Source organism: Phocoena sinus, chromosome 10 (assembly GCF_008692025.1).
Source record: "Phocoena sinus isolate mPhoSin1 chromosome 10, mPhoSin1.pri, whole genome shotgun sequence".
NCBI classification, from domain to species: domain Eukaryota; kingdom Metazoa; phylum Chordata; class Mammalia; order Artiodactyla; family Phocoenidae; genus Phocoena; species Phocoena sinus.
In genome coordinates, this window is record NC_045772.1 from 3092344 (window position 1) to 3116405 (window position 24062).

The window sequence follows — 24062 nt, forward strand, 5'->3', positions numbered from 1 at the left end:
CAGCAAACATCATCCTCAATGGTGAAAAACTGAAAGCATTTCCACTAAGATCAGGAACAAGACAAGGTTGCCCACTCTCACCACTCTTATTCAACATAGTTTTGGAAGTTTTAGCCACAGCAATCAGAGAAGAAAAGGAAATAAAAGGAATCCAAATCGGAAAAGAAGAAGTAAAGCTGTCACTGTTTGCAGATGACATGATACTATACATAGAGAATCCTAAAGATGCTACCAGAAAACTACTAGAGCTAATCAATGAATTTGGTAAAGTAGCAGGATACAAAATTAATGCACAGAAATCTCTGGCATTCCTATATACTAATGATGAAAAATCTGAAAGTGAAATCAAGAAAACACTCCCATTTACCATTGCAACAAAAAGAATAAAATATCTAGGAATAAACCTACCTAAGGATACGAAAGACCTGTATGCAGAAAATTATAAGACACTGATGAAAGAAATTAAAGATGATACAAATAGATGGAGAGATATACCATGTTCTTGGATGGGAAGAATCAACATTGTGAAAATGACTCTACTACCCAAAGCAATCTACAGATTCAATGCAATCCCTATCAAACTACCACTGGCATTTTTCACAGAACTAGAACAAAAAATTTCGCAATTTGTATGGAAACACAAAAGACCCCGAATAGCCAAAGCAATCTTTAGAACGAAAAAAGGAGCTGGAGGAATAAGGCTCCCTGACTTCAGACTATATTACAAAGCAACAGTAATCAAGACAGTATGGTACTGGCACAAAAACAGAAAGACAGATCAGTGGAACAGGATAGAAAGCCCAGAGATAAACCCACGCACATATGGACACCTTATCTTTGATAAAGGAGGCAGGAATGTACAGTGGAGAAAGGACAGCCTCTTCAATAAATGGTGCTGGGAAAACTGGACAGGTACATGTAAAAGTATGAGATTAGATCACTCCCTAACACCATACACAAAAATAAGCTCAAAATGGATTAAAGACCTAAATGTAAGGCCAGAAACTATCAAACTCTTAGAAGAAAACATAGGAAGAACACTCTATGACATAAATCACAGCAAGATCCTTTCTGACCCACCTCCTAGAGTAATGGAAATAAAAACAAAAATAAACAAATGGGACCTAATGAAACTTCAAAGCTTTTGCACAGCAAAGGAAACCATAACCAAGACCAAAAGACAACCCTCAGAATGGGAGAAAACATTTGCAAATGAAGCAACTGACAAAGGATTAATCTCCAAAATTTACAAGCAGCTCATGCAGCTCAATAACAAAAAAACAAACAACCCCATCCAAAAATGGGCAGAAGACCTAAATAGACATTTCTCCAAAGAAGATATACAGAATGCCAACAAACACATGAAAGAATGCTCAACATCATTAATCATTAGAGAAATGCAAATCAAAACTACAATGAGATATCATCTCACACCAGTCAGAATGGCCATCATCAAAAAATCAAGAAACAATAAATGCTGGAGAGGGTGTGGAGAAAAGGGGACACTCTTGCACTGCTGGTGGGAATGTGAATTGGTTCAGCCACTGTGGAGAACAGTATGGAGGTTCCTTAAAAAACTACAAATAGAATTACCATATGACCCAGCAATCCCACTACTTGGCATATACCCTGAGAAAACCAAAATTCAAAGAGAGTCATGTACCAAAATGTTCATTGCAGCTCTGTTTACAATGGCCAGGACATGGAAACAACCTAAGCGCCCATCATCGGATGAATGGATAAAGAAGATGTGGCACATATACACAATGGAATATTACTCAGCCTTAAAAAGAAATGAAATTGAGCTATTTGTAATGAGATGGATAGACCTAGAATCTGTCATACAGAGTGAAGTAAGTCAGAAAGAAAAAGACAAATACCGTATGCTAACACATATATATGGAATTTAAGGGAAAAAAATGTCATGAAGAACCTAGGGGTAAGATAGGAATAAAGACGCAGACCTACTGGAGAACGGACTTAAGGATATGGGGAGGGGGAAGGGTGAGTTTTGACAGGGCGAGAGAGAGTCATGGACATATACACACTAACAAACGTAGTAAGGTAGATAGCTGGGGGGAAGCAGCCGCAAGGCACAGGGATATTAGCTCGGTGCTTTGTGACAGCCTGGAAGGGTGGGATGGGGAGAGTGGGAGGGAGGGAGACGCAAGAGGGAAGACATATGGGAACATATGTATATGTATAGCTGATTCACTTTGTTGTAAAGCAGAAACTAACACACCATTGTAAAGCAATTATACCCCAATAAAGATTTTTAAAAAAAAAAAAAAAAAAAAACTCAAATACACCTACACACAAAATATTAGAATTGATGAAAGAGATTAGTAAGTTTGCCAGATACAAAATTAACTTACAAAGGTCAGCTGCATTTCCATACACTGTCAATAAAAAATGAGACAATGCCACTAAAAATTTTAAAAACGCTATTTGCTTAAAACGTATCTAGGAATAAGTTTAGTAAGTTGTGTGTAATATATTTAAGGAGGTATGGTCGTTTAAAAGATCAGAATAACTAAATGCAAAAACAAAGTGTTAATTTTCTCCAACTGTTCGACAGATTCTATGTAATTTCTGAGATTTCTATGAAATACAACGATTTTAAATTTACCTCCAAAAGCAAAAGGTCATGAGTAGCCCAGAAACAAGAGCCAGGCCTGGGTGGCCTGTCCTACCAGACATCAAGACCATGTAACCAAGACAGGATGAAGACGGCACAGGGATGGGTGGACAGACCAGGGGAAGAGACGCCAGCCCAGAAGGAGCCCACACACAGCTGCTGTATGATAGCTCATGAGGGCAAGGGGCACAACCACTTATCCACGTGGGGGATTTTAAAAGAAATGGGGCTGCTGTGTCAAACTCCGTGCAAAGTCAATCCCAAATGGATTACGGTCCTAAAGGTAAAAGGCAAAACTCTAAAACTCTTAGAATATAAGATTTCTTTGAAATCGTGAGGTTGGAAAGGATGTCTCAGTACGCAAAAAGGCCTGATCATAAAGGAAAAGACTGCTGGACTGCCTTTGTTAAATTAGGAATTGCTGTTCACACCAAGGAGAGTGAAAAAACAGTCTACTACCTAAAAGAAGATATATGTATCCATATGTTTCCAAAAACGAATGCGTATCCAGATTATATCAGGAACTCCTACAAATCAGGAGGATAAACTAACAAACAAAAAGATGCAGTAGAAAGAGGGGCAGAAGCATTTCCCAAGAGAGGAAATCAAATGGCCTAAGAAACCTAAGAAAAAATACTTAACATGATCAGCAGTGAAGGGATCGGAAGTGAACAGCACCCTGAGACCCAAGCAGTCAGGGAGCCTCTCAGTTTCACAGCTCCCAGTGCAGGGGAGGGGGCGGCACCGGGCACTCACCACCGGCCCCTGGGGCCACGCCCTGGTACACCCCCCAGAGAAACCCTCAGACCTGTGCACAGGGACTCGGAATGCTCACGGCAACATTCTGAGAAAAAGCACAAGAACGAACATAACCCAGATGCTTATCAACACTGCACTGGATCAATAAACCACAGAACACACGAGGGAATACTAACACAGCAGTGAAAATGAACTACACGACAAGCATCGGTGGATGGAGCTTAGAACCTTAACTCTGTAATATAAAGAGTGATGGCAGGGCTTCCCTGGTGGCGCAGTGGTTGGGAGTCCGCCTGGCGATGCAGGGGACGCGGGTTCATGCCCCGGTCCGGGAAGATCCCACATGCCACCGAGCGGCTGGGCCCGTGAGCCATGGCCACTGAGCCTGTGCTCCGCAACGGGAGAGGCCACGGCAGTGAGAGGCCCGTGTACCGCAAAAAAAAAAAAAAAAAAGAGTGATGGCAAATGAGTACAGACAGCACAATTCCACTAAAAACAAAGATTAAAAACAGGCGAAACACACACACACACACACACAAACTCGTGTCATAAAACTATACAGAAAAGCAAGAGAATAATTAACCAAAATTCAAGGGAACAGTTACTTGTTGGGGGACAGGGACACAGCTGCAGAGGGACAGAGAAGGGACCTCAATGACGCCAGTCTGGTTCTATTTCTTCAGCCTGACAGTGGGTATATGGAAGCTAATTTTTCATTTTTTCTTTAAATTGTACATATGTATTATAGAAATCTTTCTGCTTTATTTTACCATAAAACCAAAAGGACAAAAAAAGGAAAGATCTATGGATTAGATCCCCAAAATATATATCAGAAGAGTTTAATGAACTGATTCTATAACAAATATGTATCTCTCAGGCTCTCACAAATGCATCCCCACCTCTGAAGAAAAAAAAAAAAAAAAAGATGAGTTATGAGACCGAACGAAGAGAGGAGGAGAAAGAAGACGCGGACTCGTGGAGCACTGAGCCCCGGCAGCGCCCCAGGCTCAGGGCCTCGCGGTACAGAACGCTCACACCGGGAGGAGTGCATGTTTAACGCATGCGTCCCGCCAACATCTGCCAAGCGCTTACCATGCTACATGCCAGGCCCCAGGAGAAGAAAGACCCAGGCCGTGCCCTGGGGAGCTTGCAGTGTGAGAAGACACAGCCACGGCCGGAATCCCAGCAAGACAGCTGACTCACCCACCCAAGCCCACCAATGTCCGTTAGGCACCAGAGGGGGCCAAAACCAGCGTGGAGGCTGGTTGAGTCTCAGGGGACAGAGACACGTGACAACACGCGGGAAACACGTGGGCGCAGTGGGCCGGCCAGGGCAGGAGAGGGGGTGCTGGCAAGCTCGGGGGGCTACCGAGCAGAGTAGGCTGGGGAGGGGCCCCCAGGCAGAGGAACGGCACGTGCAAATGCCAAAACCCTCTTCAGGTTGGCCCGGATCCTCGTGGACAGAGCCAACTCCTGCTCCTCGGAAGCGGGCTTTTCTTCCCGTCCACCGCGGGGCCCACGCTTCTCCACGCAAAGGCTCCGGTCGGGAAGTCTGTCTACACAAAGTTCACAGTCGGGGAAGGAGTCCAGCATGAACACATCTGTGCTCCACCGGCACCTGCCTCCTGGAAAATGACCATCCTTCAGGGCCACGGAAAACTCATCACACCAACTGGAAGAACGGTACATAATGTGTCTAAAAGGCCTGCGTGTTTCATTACTGTCTGTGTCTGTTTAAATGTAATGAGACATCACTTCTCCACGGCTAATTGGAAAAAGCATCTACTTTCCCTAATTTGTGAAACTGCTCTAAGAAGCAGGTAACCAGAGGGTAGATAATATAACAATTACGGAGGAGAAGTGACCCCGTAGATGATGAACTTATCAAGTGAAAAGGCCCAGCTGCGAAATCTGAAAGAGCTTCATCCCATGAGCTCCCTGCACCAATCGCAGGGCCAGAGGGCCTCGGGTCACAGTCCGTGTTCTCCCAAGTAACAGGCTGAGTTAATTCAACGGCAGACAGAGGATATAAAGAGCAAGTGACAAAAAAGTTACTAATTTTACCTTCAAATAACAGCGTTGGATAAAAAGATTAATTACTGGTTTCAACAAAACCTCCTAAGTCCCACGAGGCTCCGGGCAATGCTCCAGGCACCAAGCCATGGCCCTGCTCCCAGGGAGCTGACACACAGGTGGAGTGAGACCTCAACAAGCAGACAAATCCGACCGGATAAAAAGCGCCGTGAGACACAAAGCGTGAGTGAAAGTCGGGGAGAGGGGCTGGGACACCAGCCAGAGTCGTTGAGAACAGCGTCTCTGAACCAGACACCTGAGGTCACAGGTGAGAGAAGGAGGAATCCAGACAGCTGTTCACGAAACAAGTACCTGTGCACAGCTGCTCTGTGCCGTGCGCCGCTTGAGGCACATACGTGAGGACTGATAACGAGACAGACAGAAGGTCTGCTCAGATGCAACGGAGACAGAAGAGCAGAGCACAGGCGGGGGCGGGGGCAGCCCCAACCCAGGAGCAGCTGGGCCCCATGTCCCAGGTCCCTGGGGAGGTCAGGTGGTGCAGCCTCTAGCGGTTACCCCAGGAGGTCCTACCTCTGCAAAGACCCTCCCTCCCTCGGTGGCCTTCCTTCAGGTGGGGATTTCCAGGCTCCACCCCAGGAGTGTGACTCAGAAGGTCCGAGGGAGGCCAGGGGACAGGCAGGCTAAAGGTTTTTCAAGCAACTAAATGAGCGAAAAATGGAAGAGACACTTCACCAAAGAAGATCTGAGCATGACAAATCATCATATGAAAGGATGCTCAACATCCACAGTCAACAGACAAATGCGAATTGTGACCCCGTAATATCCCACGACACACCTGTTTTTTAAAATAGCTAAAATTAAAGGCTGGCAAATCCCGAGAACCGACAAAAGGGATGTGGAGCGACCAGGCGCCCCAAGCATGGCGGACCGGCACGGCCACCCCGGAAAGGGGCTTGGAGGTTTCTTAGAAAGTGTGTAAACATACCATACGGCCCAGCAACTCCACACCTAGGCACTTACCAGACAGGGGAAAACACAGATGCCTTCCCTAGATTTATACGTGAAGGTTTAGAGCAAATGTACTTTGTAATGGCCCAGAATTGGAAAGGACCCCAGTACCCACCAACTGGTGACTGGGCAAACACATACCCGGAAGACGGCCCTGCTCAGCGGTGCCGTGAACAGCAGGGCTGAACGTCCAGGCCCTGCCCAGGTCAGGGGAGCCACTCACTAAGTCTGTAAGCTGTATGATTCCCTTTCCGTGAAATGCTTTAAAAGCAAAAGTCTAGGGATAGAAAGCAGATCAGCAATTGCCAGGGGCAGGGGGAGGGGACGGGAGACTGACGGCAAAGGGACACGAGGGGACTTCCCAGGGCGATGGAAGTGTCCACACCATGATTCCAGTGGCTGGTACATTCCTACACACAGGTGTCAAGACTAATCTAACTGTATGCTTAACACAGGTGAATTCTCCTGTGTGTCAATTAGCCGACAGGAGAAGGGGGGGAGGGAGGAAGAGACATCCAGAGCAGAAGCGGGCATCACCTGTTGAACGAATAAACCAAACGCGGACAGACTGGGGGAAACACTTACGGCAGAAACCCTTCTTCCCGAGTCATGAGAAGCCCAGGCTTTATAGGGGCACGAGGCCAAGTGAAATCAGAGTCACGTTTCCCGGTTCTGTACAGCCAAGGACACGCACGTAGGATACGAGCCAAAGCACTACAAACAGCTTCTCTCAGAATCTATGTTACAGGAGGGGCTGCTCTTCTCCCTCATGTCTTGTGTCTTGTGTCTTCGCATTCCTACTGCTGGAATGCAAGCGTGAGGGAGGGAGCTAGAGCCCCAACCTGGACCACGAAGAGAAAGCCAAGCACGGGGGAGCAGCTGGTGCACTGCCGACGACCTCCCCGCCGAGGGGGCGGCAGGATCCCACCCGGGGAAGCCACTGCTGCCGTGGATCAGCCTCAGTGTGTCCAAGCCTAACCTCCGCGATGCCGCCAACGAGAACTTGACTTTGCCTGCTTCTAACATGAGACCAACGCTTCCGGAAGGTTTCCACACACACACACAATCTGCCCCCCAGCCAGCCCTGGGCATGTCTGCAGCTCCGGGAGGAGTGCGTGGGAGCCAAGGGAGGGGCCGTGGGAGCCCCGCTGCAGGGGCACTTCCATCGCCCTGAGAAGTCCCCTCGTGTCCCTTTGCTGTCAGTCTCCCGTCCCCTCCCCCTGCCCCTGGCAACTGCAGAGGCGCTTCCGTTGGGATCAAGGTCCCAGCACATCGCACACGAGCAGGCCAGCAGACACCTGCCGGCAGTGGCTGGATCCCGTCTCTGAAACCAGGAGCCCACAGGCTCAGCTCTACGAGGAGTGCGTCAAGCGACAGGAAAAATACAACAGTGAAGACACACCAAAAGTCGCGTGGCAGACTCTATTTTCCACTAAAAGGAAAAATACGTTAAAATGAGGTTATAATATGTGATCTCTTGTTTTCCAGATATAAGCACAGCTATTGAAAAGGACAATCAAAGAGAAGTACCTCAAAATGACTACTTCTGTGGAAAACTAATTTTCTCCTTTTGTGTTCTGTAATCTAAAGCACTTTGGCTTTAATAATCCTGGATTTCTTTTTAACAAACTTACTGCACAGACAAGAGATATCAAAGTTTAAAAGTGCATTTACTGGAGCAATCAAGATGCAAAGCAAACATTTAAAACAATAAGAAAATTCAATTTTAAAGAGATGCCATTTATAATAGCAACAAAAAATATGACAACGAAGAATAAATCTAATAAAATGTACACAGGACCTATTATGGAACAACTTCTAAAACTTCATTGAAAGGCATTAAAGAATGGCCTAAAAAATGGGGAATTAGCATGTTCATGAAAATGGACACTAAATTTCATAGAGATGTCAATTCTCCCAAATTGACCTATAGATTCTGTGCAATTCCAATCTTAAGCCAAACACACGTTAAAAACCAATAAGAGTGGAATCTAAAAAAGACAACAAACTAGTAAATATAATAAAAAAGAAGCTGACTCGCGGATACAGAGAACAAACTAATGGTTACCAGTGGGGAGAGGGACTATACGGGAGGGGTTTAAGAGGTACAAACTATTAGGTATAAAATAAGCTACAAGGACATATTGTACAACACAGGGAATCTAGCCAGTATTTTATAACTATAAATGGAGTAAAAATTATGAATCACTATATTGTACACCTGTGACATATAATATTGTACATCAACTATACTTCAATTAAAAAAAAAAGAGAGAGAGAGAGATGGACTTCCCTGGTGGCCCAGTGGTAAAGAATCCGCCTTCCAATGCAGGCGATGCAGGTTCGATCCTTGGTCAAGGAACTAAGATCCCACATGGCGCAGGGCAACAAAGCCTACACTCCAGGACTACTGAGCTCGCGTGCCTCAATGAGAGAGCCCACGTGCCGCAAACTACAGAGCCCACACGCTTTGGAGCCTGTGCACCACAACTAGAGAGAGAAGACCCGCACGCCACAACTAGAGAGAAGTCCGAGCGCCACAACTAGAGAGAAGTCCGAGCGCCACAACTAGAGAGAAGTCCGAGCGCCGCAACCAGAGAGAAGCCCGAGCGCCGCAACCAGAGAGAAGCCCGAGCGCCGCAACTAGAGAGAAACCTGAGCAGACCACACGCCATAACAAAAAGATTCTGTGCGCCGCAGCTAAGACCCAACACAGCCAAAAAGAAATAAGGAAAATAAATAAACATTTTTTAAAAAAAGAGAGAAAAACTTGGCCCCCTGACTCTGGGACTTACGTGGAAGAGCAAAGCCTTAAGATGACCTGATCACTTTTGAAGAGGAAGGAGGGTGTGAACACCTCCTACCAAATACTGAGACTTAGGGTGAAGCTGAATGAACGAAGGTAATTCGAACACTGGGACAAAACAGAGACCAGACCTCCGCGAATGTGAAAATGGCATGAACGGAGGGACACTGCAAACGTGGGGAGATAAGCTGGACTGGCCACCACGGGAGAACGTTAAGCTGGATTCCCACCTCACAGCACAGATGAATTAAAACAGGTGTGAATGCTAACACTTTATAACTTTGAGGTGAAAATAAGGGAGGGAGAATGGCTTGAGGATGTCTGGGTAGGAAAAGATCTCCTCAGGAAGCTAACCCTAATAGAAGAGATGGGTAAGTTCAACGCCACGAAAACTGAGAACTTCCGATCATGACAGCCATCAAGAAGAAAGTGTCAGAAACAAGCCACAGAGTGGGAGGAGGAATCTGCCATATACAAACTGCAAAGAATTAGAATCCCTAATATATAAAGATCAACAACCAACAAACAACTAGATCAACCACACAAGAAATCAGGCAAAGGTGGGAACAAGCATTTCCCTGAAGGGGGACACAGAAGCACATAAATACACGAAGAGATGCTTACTCCACGCGTGATCAGAGAAAGGAAAGTGAAGAATGCCCACCAGAGACAGAACTTGAGAAGCCTGGCAACACCCAGACCTGGCAGGGGTGTGAGCACCAGGACGGCTGGTCCTCTACAGGGGAGAGAGCTGAATCAGGACAACCCACTGGGGAGCGTCCTGACGTCATCTGGGAAGTTTAACAGGCTGACAGCCGACCCTGCAACAATCTTCCTTCTTCGTAGATGCTCTTGAGAAATCCCTGCCGGGGCACCTGCGTAACCGTACGTGCAGCTTCCAGGCAACGCTATTCCCAACAGCAAACCACGGAAACAACCCAAATGTCCACCAGCAGGAAAAAAGGCAACAGGAAGTGTGGAATATTTAAATAACAACTAGACACAGAGATTAGCTGAATCTAAGAAAACAGTGTAGATGAAAAAGCCAAGTTGCAGAGACTAGACTACACAGAGGAATGATCCGGCTCCAGAACACGGCTTTCCCAGTGTCACGTGACATGTCTTAAAGGCATGAAGAATCACAGATACAGGTCAGGAGAGAGGTCATCTCCTGGGGAGGGGCCTGGAGACGAGTGAGAAGAGCAGATGGCTTCCACACTGTCAGTCTCACTCGAGTGGGCTTCTCGGTTCTAAACTGGGTGGTGGACTCGTGAGTGTAAACGACATACACAACTCCAACTAAGTTCTTCTGTACACACCAGTACGGCACAACAAAAATATTTAAAGAACAGTTAGCAATTCCGGTTGGCGATTCTGTCCCCAGGGGCCATCCCCACACCTGCCGTGGGCAGAGCCACTAGGACGGTGGGCACCCATCTCCCTCCAAGAAAGGGAACTTCCGGATCCCAGCTCTTACCTCTGTCACTTTGGGTTGAAGTATTAATGCTTCAGGACTCATTCGAGGGATGTCTATGTGGATCTGCAGATGGAGGAGAAAGACACATGTATTTTAAAAGACGCTGAACATCAAGACAGGCATTATGATTAGAGGGTGATACTTAATAACAGCAACGGGTTTGCTCTGGGTCTCGTTCTGCTCTCCCTGAGAAGACAAATTCTGTGTCACGTGTTCTCCCGTGCAGGAGAGGCAGGTTCCGTCTGCCTGGGCCCCCCTCCCCGCCCCGGTCCTAGCACGACAGGCTCGTTCGACGCTTTCCAACCCAGTGGCGGCTGCGTGATTAGGAACAGAGCAGGCCCTCGGCTATGTAGTAACAGGATCCATAGCAATTAGCAAACATTGATTTCCAGCCTCTGACACGGGGAGCGAATCAAGGACATCAACAGTGTACAAGTGTTCGACTGTGACGGCTTCTTCTTCGAACCCCGGCCACAGTTTTCTCCACTTTACAAAATCCTTGGGGGACCCAGGGCACTTTTCAGAGGACGCATTTAGAAACCTCTGGTAGAATCAGCTGATCCCCGCCTGACCACCATCTGACATGAGAGTCGTAACAAAGTCCCCCATACCGCGGAGCAGCACAGCTGCGGGTTCAAGACGCAAGCAAGTAAGATCGTTCAGGGCTTGAACTGGCATCCAGGCCGGCCCTCAACGCCCTACACGAGCACCCCACAGCGGCCAATGCTATCACCATCCCCATGCAACCCAGGAAAATGGCCCAAACAGGCCGAGGGAAGACGTGCACATCTTTAACGCCGTGGGGAGCCTACGATTCAGGTTCATCCCCCGTCCTTGCCCGTGACCACGAGGGTTCTGAGATCCACAGGGCCTGGGAGTCTCCTCACTCTGCCTCGCCAGCACCGTGGCCTTGGGTCCGTCACCGGGCTCTGGGGCTCAGCATCCTCGCCTATTAGACACCTGCCACGTCCCTCAAAGGGCTACTGGGGAAGATCCAACAAGAAGGTGGATCAACAGCCCCCAGAGCTCCATCAGCTTCACGGCTCTGAGACGTGGGAATTGTTTTCGCACTCACAGGTTCCCGCCTTGAGCTCTGCCCTCAGGGGAGAACCTGGAAATCAGCTGCCCATCAGTGGTACCAAGGGAGGGGATGAGATTGCTCAGGGTACGAACTGGGCCGGGGCCAGGGGCCAGCAGACTGAAGTGCTGAGGGAGCGTGGACGGTGAGGCGGCAGGAAGAGTGAGAAGGACAGTTAGAGAGGAGAGGAGGCGGCATCAGAGAAGACAAGCAATAAGCATTCTCAAACCCACCGAGCAACGCAGGGGGGAATCTAGCAAGCTGAGGGAAGGAGGCCTGGACGGGGAGGACAGGAGGGACCACTCCAGGCTGGTGGGGTCGGAAGGCTGCAGCTGGCCACTAGCGGGAGCCCTGAACCTTCACCTTCTCAGCCTTTGACCACGGCGTCCCCTAGGGTCGCCCTCAGGGCACTGATCACATGCCATCAGAGTCACGTGGACACGCGTCTGTCCCCGGCACGCCGAGGGCCAGCACAGCCCATGTGACAGGAGAGCTGCCCGTCGTGCGTTCGCTGGGGGACAGGATGGTGCACACCAGCACCGGCTCTGTGTGCCCCGCCCCCCATACGGGACTGAGCTGGTCGGGTGGCCACGAAGTCTGCAGAACCCGCAGAGCGGGAAGGACACACAGATGAACCTTTAGCTCTGACCGACTCTGTGTGCTGTGGATGGGACATCTTCACCCAAAGAGTAAACACAGAACCCAAATGAACAGAGGAAAGAAGAAGGACAGGGAAGCAGACAGGGGACCCTGGCCTCCTGCGGCCTCCCAGTGCTGTGGGAAGGCCGGGCCACACCCCTCGGGGCAGATGGCCGGCTAAGGTCAGTTCATGGGTCAAGCACCGTGAGCGGGCAGCGGGGAGAGACCAGGGTGCCTAAGGCCCAAACCCAGGCCGGCTCCACCTTGACCTAAACAGAGCGCCTGAAACGGCCGCGCCAGGGCGGCCCAGGGCCCACCTCCAAGAGGCGTGTGTGCTCAGCACAAAGTAAGCAGGCCCACGGGAAACACTGCCACAGCTTACACTGCTCAATTATAGTAATGTAGGAACATCTGGGGGACTCACAATAACACAGGAGCTTTTTATTACCTATCACAGTAATGAATAAAGATATATGCAACCCATTTTTAATTAACTTTCCCTCAAGAAATTCATAATAGAATGCAGCCTGGTAAATCTTGCTGATAGACGCTCGTGTCATCCTTTGGGCGTCTTTTTTTGGAATAAAAACCAGCAAAGTGACTTCCCTGGTGGCGGAGCAGTTAAGAAACCACCTGCCAATGCAGGGGACACGGGTTCGAGCCCTGGTCCGGGAAGATCCCACAGGCCGCGGACCAACAAAGCCCGTGCGCCACAACTACTGAGCCTGCGCTCTAGAGCCCGTGAGCCACAACTACTGAGCCCGCGTGCCACAACTACTGAAGCCCACGCGCCTAGAGCCCGTGCTCCACAACAACAGAAGCCACCGCAACGAGCAGCCCGCGCACCGAACGAAGAGTAGCCCCCGCTCGCCGCAACTAGAGAAAGCCTGAGCGCAGCAACAAAGACCCAACGCAGCCAAAAGTAAATAAATAAATTAAAAAAAAAAACACCACACACAGCAAAAATACATGCAACACAATACCAAATGTACCCATTCCCTAAAACCAGTGAAGTGGAAAAACAAACCAGGTAAGCTAGTATTTCCCTAATCCAATCCAAATGCGATCTGTATCACAAATCAGTTTCCCAGAGTGACGGGTGGCAGCACCATGTGGCCTGGGAGCCGCCCGGGGCGGGGAGACAGAGGACAAGCCCCAGTGTGGGCCGCAGGGGCCAGACGCAGAGAAGGCCCCGCCCCGGGAGGTGACGGAAGCGGGTCCCCGGCCCCATCTCCCCCCGCCCCCAAACGAGTCACTCTTCCTGCAGAGCTGCCACGTGTCTGTGTGGGGAAGATGCCTTTCAGCAATCCATTTAACTTAAAGAACCTGTGATCGGCAGTCAGCGCTGAGGCCTGTCTTTGGGCCTTTTGACAGCGCTACACCAAACTGACACGGAGACGTGGGTATCCCACATCTGAGGGGGAAATATTCGGCAACTCTCATTCACCTAGAGGTCGGGTTTCCAAGAGGAAATACTCCATACTGACACGCATCAGGAAAATCAGCAGTTCATGTCAGGACACAAGGCAGTGCCACCATTCCTAACCACCGAAAGCTGGTTCAACTGCAGCACAAACCATTCTGAATTCTCACAAATTACAAGACGGGAATTATAAAGGCTTCGAGCGATGCTAAGCAAATTCTGGATACACCATGAACCGTAAATCAATTTTAAGTATCTTTCCCAGCATGCACACTGTCAACTGACTATTCAAGAAGCCGTAATTATACCCATTTTGTATTAAACTAAATGGCAAACTTATAAGCTGGCTACACCTCTGCTATGGACTGAACTGTGTGTCTCCAGAACCAAGCCGAGCAGCATGGCTCCCCTCTACCTACATCACGTCCCTGACAGCAGCAGAGGACAGCACCCACGGGGCCCAGGGGACTCACACGTCTGACCCGACTCAGACAAATGTCTGCTCCTGACCTTCTGGTCAGACGGCCGCTCGCTGATTCACAAGACACCCTCCACCCAGGGCGGGGCGGGGCGGGGCGGGGGTCTGCGGGGAGGATCTCAGTGCAGGGCGAGGGGTCTGGGCTACCTGTTCTGTGGCTCCAATTAAGAGCCCCCTTCCCACTTTTGCAGAAGGAACCGGAGATGCGCAAGGTGCTAGCATCAGCGGGAATTCACCATTATTTGCTTTCAAGCTTATTTATTTACTAGAAAATAAAGATCTGTGACCCAATCAGGAACCTACCAGATAAAGCATTTCCTCCAAGAAGGCAGACGTCACCGAGTGGCTCAAGTGACAAGAAAAAGAAGAAGTATCCCCACCTGTCTGTATGTGTCCTGGTGAACTTCATCCGTCCTAGAATCATAATAGTGATCAATAAAAGCAAAATATTCTTTCTGTTTTCTTTGGAGCGTGGCTGGTCTTCGGTCTACGTTGGCAGGAAGGTAACCCTGCGTGAGAAAAAACAAACAAGAGAAGTACATACGGTTAATGGTAATTCCTGGAGTCTCTGTGAGAAAGAAGTTTGTAATCAAAAGGCCCACATCTTTTTTTTTTTTTTTTTTCCGCGGTACGCGGCCCTCTCACTGCCGTGGCCTCTCCCGTTGCAGAGCACAGGCTCCGGACGCGCAGGCTCAGCGGCCATGGCTCACGGGCCCAGCCACTCCGTGGCATGTGGGATCCTCCTGGACCGGGGCACAAACCCGCGTCCCCTGCATCGGCAGGCGGACTCTCAAGCACTGCGCCACCAGGGAAGCCCAAAAGGCTCACATCTCAAACGAGCTTGGAGCTCTGAAATCTGACACAGAGGGGAGGACAAATGAGTTGTGAAGAAAGAGACACAAAGAAAAGCAGTGAGCTGAGCCCCATGGAAGTGTCACCCCCAACCGCACTGCATGGGGTCTGGGCTCAGGCATCTGCAGCCTCCACCGGGGTGACGGAACTCCACCTGCAGCCGTACAAGAGTGGGCCGGAGCCCGCGCAGCAGGCTGGCATTATCTACCACAACTGAGAGCTGAAAGCCCCCTTCTCTAAATGCCTTGGACACCATGGAGAGCTCAGAAGTGTGTAGGCCCTACAACTACACGTGTGTGTGCATACATGTGTGTGTATGTGTCCACGTACACATATACGCATGCATATATATATACATACACGTGCGTATGCTTGTGTGTGTGTGTGTGTGTGTGTGTGTGTGCATGTGTGTGTGTACGCACGCATATGTGTAAATTCTCATGCACGTTTTCTCCTCTCTCCAAAGACTCCTGGGCTCTGGCAGCCGCAGGCCCAATACAGACTCAGAAAGGGTCCGGCAGGCAGCAAATGGTGGCCGTGAAGAGCCCAGACTCCTGTCTTACGTTTTCTACTTTTTCAGTCAACATTACCGCCACACCAGAGATAAAACAGAAGGTGCCTCTTTTCAGAAAACGGTTCCATGACATCTGAAAAAGGTGTACAGCCCTGCGACCGCTGCCCCCGTGAAGAATGGAGCAGTGTCATCGCCCCAAAACCGCCCCAGTGCCCTCTGCGGTCCCCCCCACCCCCTCTTCCCCACGGGTCGCGGCTGCCGCCCTAGAATCGCCCGTAAGTGGAATCACGGGGACCTGTGCCTGGGGGTAAGGTTTCCTTCACTCGGCCTGCTGGCTTCCTTTTAACTGAAGTATAGTTGATTTACAGTGTTGTATTAATTTCTGCTGTACAGCAGTGACTCAGTTATACACCTATAGACACTCTTTTTTTATATTCTTTTCCACTATGGTTTATCCCAGGAGAATGGCTCTAGTTCCCGGTGCTCAACAGTAGGACCTTGTTGTTTATCCATTCTATATGGAATAGTTTGCATCTACCAGCCCCAAACTCCCAGTCCTTCCCTCCCCGCCCCCATCCCCCTTGGCAACCACAAGTCTGATCTCTATGTCTGTGAGTTTGTTCCTGTTTTGTAGATAAGTTCATTTGTGCCATATTTTAGATTTCAACAGATGAATGGATAAAGAAGATGTGGTACATATATGCAATGGAATAGTACTCAGCCATAAAAAGAACGAACTAATGCCATTTGCAGCCACGTGGATGGACCTAGAGATGATCGTACTAAGTGAAGTAAGTCGGAAAGGGAAAGACAAAGGCCGTATGATAGCCTGCTGTCTTCTGAGATTCTTTCAGGAACCAACAGTGGCCTCCTCTTTCTCCCCAGGTGGAATTTCCAGGGTACAGCTATTTACCAGTTTGCTAAGCCATTCACTCTCTGCTGATCATTTGCGTTGTTTCTCGTTTGGGGTTATTTTAAATAACGCTTGTTATAAATATTCTTACACAAGATTTTTATGAATATACAGTTTGATTGCTCCTGGGTAAATACCCAGGAGCAGAGTTACTGGGTCACAATGTAGGTGTATGTTTAGTTTTCTAAGACACTGCCAGATCCTCGCCCAGAAGGATGACACCATTTTCCATCCCAACTACCAACGCCTGAGAACCTCAGACGTTCCACACCCTCCCTGACACTCAGTACTGTCAACCTCTAATATCAGTCACTCTGTCGAGGGCTTCTAATTTCATTTCCCGAATGATTCATGATGTTGAGCGTCTGTTCACAAACCCTTCTGCCACTGCTTCTCTTCTCTGGTGAAACGTCTGTCCACATCTTTTGCCCAGTTTTCTAATCAGTTGCTTGTCTTCTTAGTGAGTTTTATGAGTGCTGTATACATTCGAGACGCGAGTCTTTCTGTCAAATATATGCACTGTGATTATACTCTCCTAGCCTGTGGCTTGCCTTTTTATGTCTCAAACAACAGAAGTTTCACATTTCCATAAAGTCCAATGGACAAAGTTTTTCTTTTATATTTAGTGGTCCTTGCGTCCCGTGTAAGAAGGGTTTTCTCCTTGCTTTCTTCCTAACGTTCTAAAGCCTATCCCTCGAGTGTCCCTTCAACATCACTCCCTCTGGAGGCTGGACCTGACCCTCGAGGAGGCTGCTCACGCAGCGCCCCAGCAGCACCTGGTACGAGGCTCTGCAGAGCCAGCCCCTCCCTCACTGTGCCAGCCACATGGCAGGCACCCAAGTTTTCACTGAGTGCATTCATGTATGAGTGAAAAATGAACCAATACATCCCCTGCGGTGCTTTCTGCGTTTTAAAGCACTTTCACATCCAAAGTCAACGTCACTGTGCTTACTGCTAAACATCTATGCATCCTCTGTTCAAACAGAGCCCTGAAGAGCCTCTGGGAACTGCGTCTTCCTAGTCTCAACCCATGTGCCACCTGAAGGTGGGTAATCCCCTTCCTTCAGGACAGGTCTTGATGGGCTAATAAGCTAAACAGCCACACCATCCCACCAGCCAGTGACTGGCAGGCTCAGGGGTAAAGGGGGGACCCGATGCAGGCACAAAAGCCAGGCCCGCAGCCTTCTTTGCTGCTGCTTATGAATCAAAGAGAATGTGCACAGTCTGGAGCTGTGGCAGCCACTCTGTGACCACAAGGGAGAACCACGAGCTGCACGTCCACCATGAAGAGCTGACTCAAGAAGAGCTGCGCTCAGTCGCCTTGATGATGAAATCAGCCTAAGTCCAGCCGCATCTTCTCCGCTGTGTGAGCACACACATCCCCTTTATTTCTCTAAGGCATCTCCGTCAGCATTTGTTCTGTGTTACAGATTACACATTTGCGCACATTTGTTTTATCACATTTGGATCACACCATTTAAACTTTGTAATAAACTTGTACTGAAACGTACCGCGTGTGCACGTGCGCTCCCAAAAGGTGTGTGTGAATGATCATTGATTGAACCTGTATCAGGGCGCTTCGGGAGCCTTGCAACCACTGACCCTTACCTCCTGATCTACCTCCCTGACTCCTGACACCTGGATAAATTCTGCCTATTTCCGAACTTTGTATACATAGAATTTTTTTTTTCTTTTTTTGGCTCGTTGCTTAAACTCAGCATTATGTTTGAAAAATTCATTCATTTTGTAACACGAAAACAGTAGCTAATTTTCACTGTTGTGGGAAGACTTCCCTGGTGGTCCACTGGTAAAGAATCCGCCTTCCAACGCAGGGGATGCGGGTTCGATCCCTGGTCGGGGAACTAAGATCCCATACGTCACGGGGCAACTAAGCCCACGTGCACAACTACTGAGCCTGCACGCCTCAACTAGAGAGAGAAAACCCGCATGCCACAACTACAGAGAAGCCGGCACACTGCAACAAAGATCCCACGTGCCGCAACTAAGACCTGACATAGCCAAAAATAAAAAAACCATAAAATAAAAAAATGTTCACTGTTGCATAATATCTCCAAGTACAAAATCCGTCTGTTAACACACATTTGGGTTGTTACCAGGTTTTTGTGATAAACACTCTTGTACCTGCCTTTCACAATGCACGATATGCATTTTGTTAAGTATATACCCGGGAACAGAACTACTAGGTGGGCATACCTTTGACAGATTTTGCTAAAGAATCTTCCAAAGCGACTACACTCCCATTCGAAGCGCATGGGAACGCCCACTGCCCTACATCCTTACCAACACTTGGTATCAGACATCTTTTCATTTGGCCATCCCGATGGGTTCACGGAGGTAGCTATCAGAATGTAGTTTTCACCTGCATCTCCAGTGGATTGAAGGATGCCGTGTACGTCATCTGAGTGCAGCCCCTTTCCCTCCCCTGTCAGGTGGTCCCCCCATCTCCTCCTGATTCATAAGCGCCTGCCACATGTAGTCTGACGTGAGCCCTGTTGCAAGCATCTCCTCCTCGTCCCCATGGTTTGCCTTTTCTCCCTACTAGTGATGTCTTTGGATGAAGAGAAGTTCCTGACTTTAACGAAGCCCAATTTACTTTTAATGACGAGTCCTTTTTAAGGAAATTTCCTCTCCAACATTCCGTGCTTATGTATCTCAACTTAAAATCATGACCGTATTACCGTTGTCAGTCGTATGGTTCCACTACAGGGGTCGGCAAACGCCAGCCCACTGCCCATCTCTATAAACAGAACTTTGGCAGCACACAGCCACGCCCCTTTGCTCACGTGTATGGCTGCACACAACCGAGGTAGAGCTGAGTGGTCGGAAAGAGACCATGTGACCCACCGAAACACGTGCTGAAACACTTGCTCTGCAGCCCTTTACAGAAAAAGCTTGCCAACCCCTGCTCTAAAACCACTGATCCCCAAGGCCGCATAGCCTCCCACCATATATATTTCTTTATACGGATTTCTATTTAACCTTTCCTCGATTTCTGAACGTTTTGACAACTTTCAATTGTCCAGTATTCTAAAATACGTGGTCGTGAGCAGTAATATTTCTACAAGTGCATCGTTAGCTCCAAAGGATACGGGCTATATTTAAGGCTCTTGACGCCTTTTTTTCCAAGTGACGCTGCCAGGAGGTGTAGCAATTTACATCCCAGCAGCCTTGGCACAAGGTGTCACCTGCCCTCCACCTTCCCCAACAGCGAGAAGAAGCCCCCATGGAGAACACCTGCCCTCACACGGCTTCAACTGATAACCGTTGGTCGGAAAGGGGCCCATTCCCAGAGCAGCAGGTCCATCTGACAATACATGAGAGTCAGATAGTGAGCGGCCCTACTACCGAGGAAAGGAGTGGCCGTGGTTCCCACCTGCCTCTATTTTCTGGTCAAGTGAGGCATCTGTGTTCCAAAGAGCAGACCGCCTCACGGAATTACACCAGCGCCAAAAACAAACGGGAGCCCCGCAGTGTGGACGGAAGTGCCGGGCCCACCCGCAGAGCCTCCACGTGCCAGCCGGCAAAGCTGAGCGGCTCAGGACGCGGCCTCTGCAGCCAGCACCACCTGGAACACGCCAGCCTGGGGGGGCCCAGCACAGAGCCCCCTTCCTGCTGGGCTCCCAGCCCTGCCCCCCCGAGGGAAGTCACAGCTTCAGAGAATCCGTCTGGGACCAGGGGCATCGGCCACGCCCAGGCTGGCCTCACTGCCATGTCAAGTCTCTGTCACCTCCTGGAGAGTAATGATTTCCAGGGTTTACTTCTTTTTCTTTGTCCTAAAACTGCCACAGTCATGGGTGACTGTGTAGCTCTTCACCAGGTGACACACAGACCTGCCTCTAACCCTCGCCGACGCACACAGGCCGATGCCAACCCTGTTCCCAGGTGAGGAAACGGGCCCCAGAGGCGTGCAGACCTGGTGGGGGACTGAAGGCAAAGCCGGCCCACCTGAGGCCCCGCCTCCTCGGGGCCACCTGGCTTCGTTCACAGAAGCAGGGACCGAGTCCCCCGCCACCACGTTGCCACACACACACGTCCCCCGACAGCATCGGGATGCAGGGATGCTGCGGCAGCCGGCTGCCGGTGGACCAGGCCCTGCTTCTCTCCCCACCCGCCAGGCCATCCCCACACGCCTGCCAGCGCTGCTGTGGAAAAGAAGGACCAGACCACCCAGCACCGCGCCCCAGGGCCCCTGCCCCCTCTCAGCATGCTCGCGCCGGGCCTCCCGCCCGCCTGGCCCAGCCCTCCCCAGCTCGCAGCCAGGGGACACTCTCCCCTTCCCCTCCCTCACCCACCCTGGCTCGTGGCCCCTCTGAGTTCGCTGCTCCCTCTGCCCGGGGCCCTTCTCCTCTGCATCAGGGTCAGCATACTACCCCCCACAGGCCACGTCCAGCCCGCAGGATACTTCTGTCGGTAAAATGTTATGGGAACTCGGCTGTGCACCTTCGTGTACAGGAGAATCTTTCAGCTCCGAGGACAGGCTGCAGCACAGACGGCAGGACCCATGGCGCCTAGAACAGAACCTGCCGGGCCTGATGAAGCTGCCCGCCCTCCTCCTGCCCCTCTGCAGGGCCAGCTCCCACGTGCTCGGTCTGGGCTCCAGGCTCGGGCGCCGCCTTGGCCCTTCCACAGGAGCGGCCCCTCCTCTCGGCATCGGGGCCGAGGACGCTGCTAGTTTCTGCTGCTTACCCTCAACGTCCAAGCACGGCTCCAGGCAGCGGGGCCGCCTGGTCTGCACCGCGTCCCGAGGGCCCACGCGCTGCTGGAGTTGGTACATCCCTCTCCAAAGAACCCAGGAACCTGGATGCGCTGCCCCAGACTCTGCGTGGCCACGTCCCCGCCCCCCCCACCCAAGTGCCTGCTCACAGGTCGTCGTCCCGGCCGCCAACCTCACCCTCAGGATCCCCCCTACTTTTTGCTCGCGTTCTGTTCTGTAGCACTCAGCTCCTTGGAAGATACTGTGAAGTTCATTTGTTGCGTTTACTGCTTGTGTCATCCCACGAGAACATCAGCTCCATCACCCCTTTTGTTCACAGAGAGCCCCCAAGGGCTCAGGATACTGTCTGTACACAACAGATGCTCCATAGATACTTGGTGGATGAACAAATGATGTCAACAGATGTGCAGGGACACCATCACGCCCCAAGGAGCGCCCCTGCCCTGGGGGCTGGGGAGGACGTGTCTGAGCTAATTGATGAGAAGTAGGGTTGCGCTGGCCCAGTACTGCTCTGGGTTGGGTTTGGTGATGCAGGAGAGGATGGAGGTGGAGAGGGACAGACACAGACACCCTGAGAAAGGTGACGGAGCCGCATGGAGCACACAGGGCAGCGTGTCCTGGCTGGCCCTGGGCAAGCCCGAAACTGCCTGGCACAGGAGGGGCATGGACGTGTGTGCCAGGCCAGGGCAGTGGGGCCAGCCCGGTGTCAGCCGGGGTCAGAGGGGACAGCCGTAGGCAGATCACCTGCAGTGCCACCAAAGGATTCTTAGCGAGCGTGAACGAGTACCTAGAAATTCTCAGCACCCCCAAACGTTAACTAACGTACCGAAACAGAACTCCTAAAAGGCAAGGGTATCAAAACGGGGACACGGGCAATAAAAAACCCCACACGTTCCTGACGTTCCCGTTCCTAAAGGAAAACACACATATGCAAGTTGAGGCCCCTAGGTAATTAAGCAAGACTGGAAATTATGCAAATGAAATATATTCAAGTATGCACTGAATTTTAAATGACAGAACTACGGAAAACTTAATTGCTGTATTAGCATGCTATAAAAACACTAATCATAAATGTAAAACAATGCATGCATATACTTATATCAAAATTGTCCCGGTGACATAAACATCAAATCGCTCCTTCCCGCTGGGTTCACATGCAAACTCACTCAATATATTGAGAGAAGGAAAGAGGATACCAGAGTTTCCCCGATCATTTCTAACCATACTGCTGACTAGCATAAATGTCAAGTGTTTACTTTGTTTCTCTTCAATGTTTCTGAAATAGTTTTTGTTTTTTGGGGTTTTTTTGCGGTACGCGGGCCTCTCACTGTTGTGGCCTCTCCCGTTGCGGAGCACAGGCTCCGGACGCGCAGGCTCAGCGGCCATGGCTCACGGGCCCAGCCGCTCCGCGGCATGTGGGATCTTCCTGGACCGGGGCACGAACCTGCGTCCCCTGCATCGGCAGGCGGACTCTCAACCACTGCGCCACCGGGGAAGGCCCTGAAATGGTTGTTTTTAAGAGTCAAAAATATGATTTTCTACAGCACTAATTTTTTAAAATTTTTTAAACTTTTATTTTATATTGGAGTATAGTTGATTAACAACGTTGTGTTAGTTTCAGGTGTACAGCAAAGTGATTCAGTTATACATATACATGTATCCATTCTTTCTCAAGTGCTTTTCCCATTTAGGTTATTACAGAATATTGAGCAGAGTTCCCTGTGCTATACAGTAGGTCCTGTTTGGTTATCTGTTTTAAATAAATCAGTGTCTACAGGATTAATTTTTGAAAGTTACTGCACGGCTTGGATGGAATTTCAATGTCAACCAGCGCCAGTGGTGGTTTAATGGAAAGTTCTAGAGCATGTGTTAGAGCTCCATAAGTGACCAGAGCCAAGTCTCCCATCTTTCTTCATTAAAGCAGCATTTCCTACTCATCAGTTAAGAACAGTACTCGTCCACGAGCCACCAGGATCGTATTAACGACAAATCTTGAACGTGTCGTGAAAGTCATTCGTTAGCCAGGTCTTGAACTAGACTCATATTCAAGTTCAGCTGCGGTCGGTGGTCTTTCTAAACTGGACAGAGAGTAAATTCTCCCCGATCCTGGGTTCAACTCTTGATCCTGGACACCGAGGGGGCTGGGACACCCACCTCCGCCCCGGCAGCTGAGCCCCGGACCACATGATCCAAGCTGAGTCAGGCCCAGCCGCTCCCCCACCCAGCACCTCCGCCCAGGTGCGCTGCCCTCAGCGCCCTGTCTGCCAGCGGGCTCGGGGGTACCCTGCCCTGTCCCACATGGGGCCAGAGTGTCCTGGAGCAGCAGTCACCAACCCCGGGCCCGCCTGAGAACCCCTAGGGAACCCAGATAGCAGTATTTCCCAAGCTGCCCAGGTGACACGAATGTGGACCCAGAATGGAAAGCCACAAAAGGTCAAGAGGTGACCTGAAATCGCCACGTCCCTGCTGCCCAGCCTGGGGTGGGCGCTCAGCAGACCCCGTGTCACAGCGAGCCGGAGTCGGTGCCAACCCTGACACCTCAGTCCACCCAAGGCTCGGATCTGTTTCATGGGCCCAAACCTCAGGATCCGCGAGAGCTTCCCTCCCAGGAGAGAGGAGTGTCAGGCTGGGTGAGACCCTCAGAGACAGAGAACGACCGAGAGGCAGCCCTGACTGCGGAGACCCCTCCTCCACACACAGCCCGCCCC

The 24062-nt window shown here is 50.1% G+C and overlaps 1 protein-coding gene across 3 annotated transcripts in view; it reads right to left on the reverse strand.

The window, feature by feature from the left end:
* Window positions 1-24062, reverse strand: part of TBC1D22A (TBC1 domain family member 22A) — a 326523-nt gene that overhangs the window by 199409 nt on the left and 103052 nt on the right. For all 3 annotated transcript variants that reach the window (XM_032646231.1, XM_032646232.1, XM_032646233.1), the window contains exons 6-7: window positions 14721-14849; window positions 10723-10785 (exon numbers count right to left, since the gene is read on the reverse strand). In XM_032646231.1, the coding sequence (XP_032502122.1) occupies window positions 10723-10785; window positions 14721-14849 (192 nt within the window). The remainder of the gene's footprint in view (window positions 1-10722; window positions 10786-14720; window positions 14850-24062) is intronic.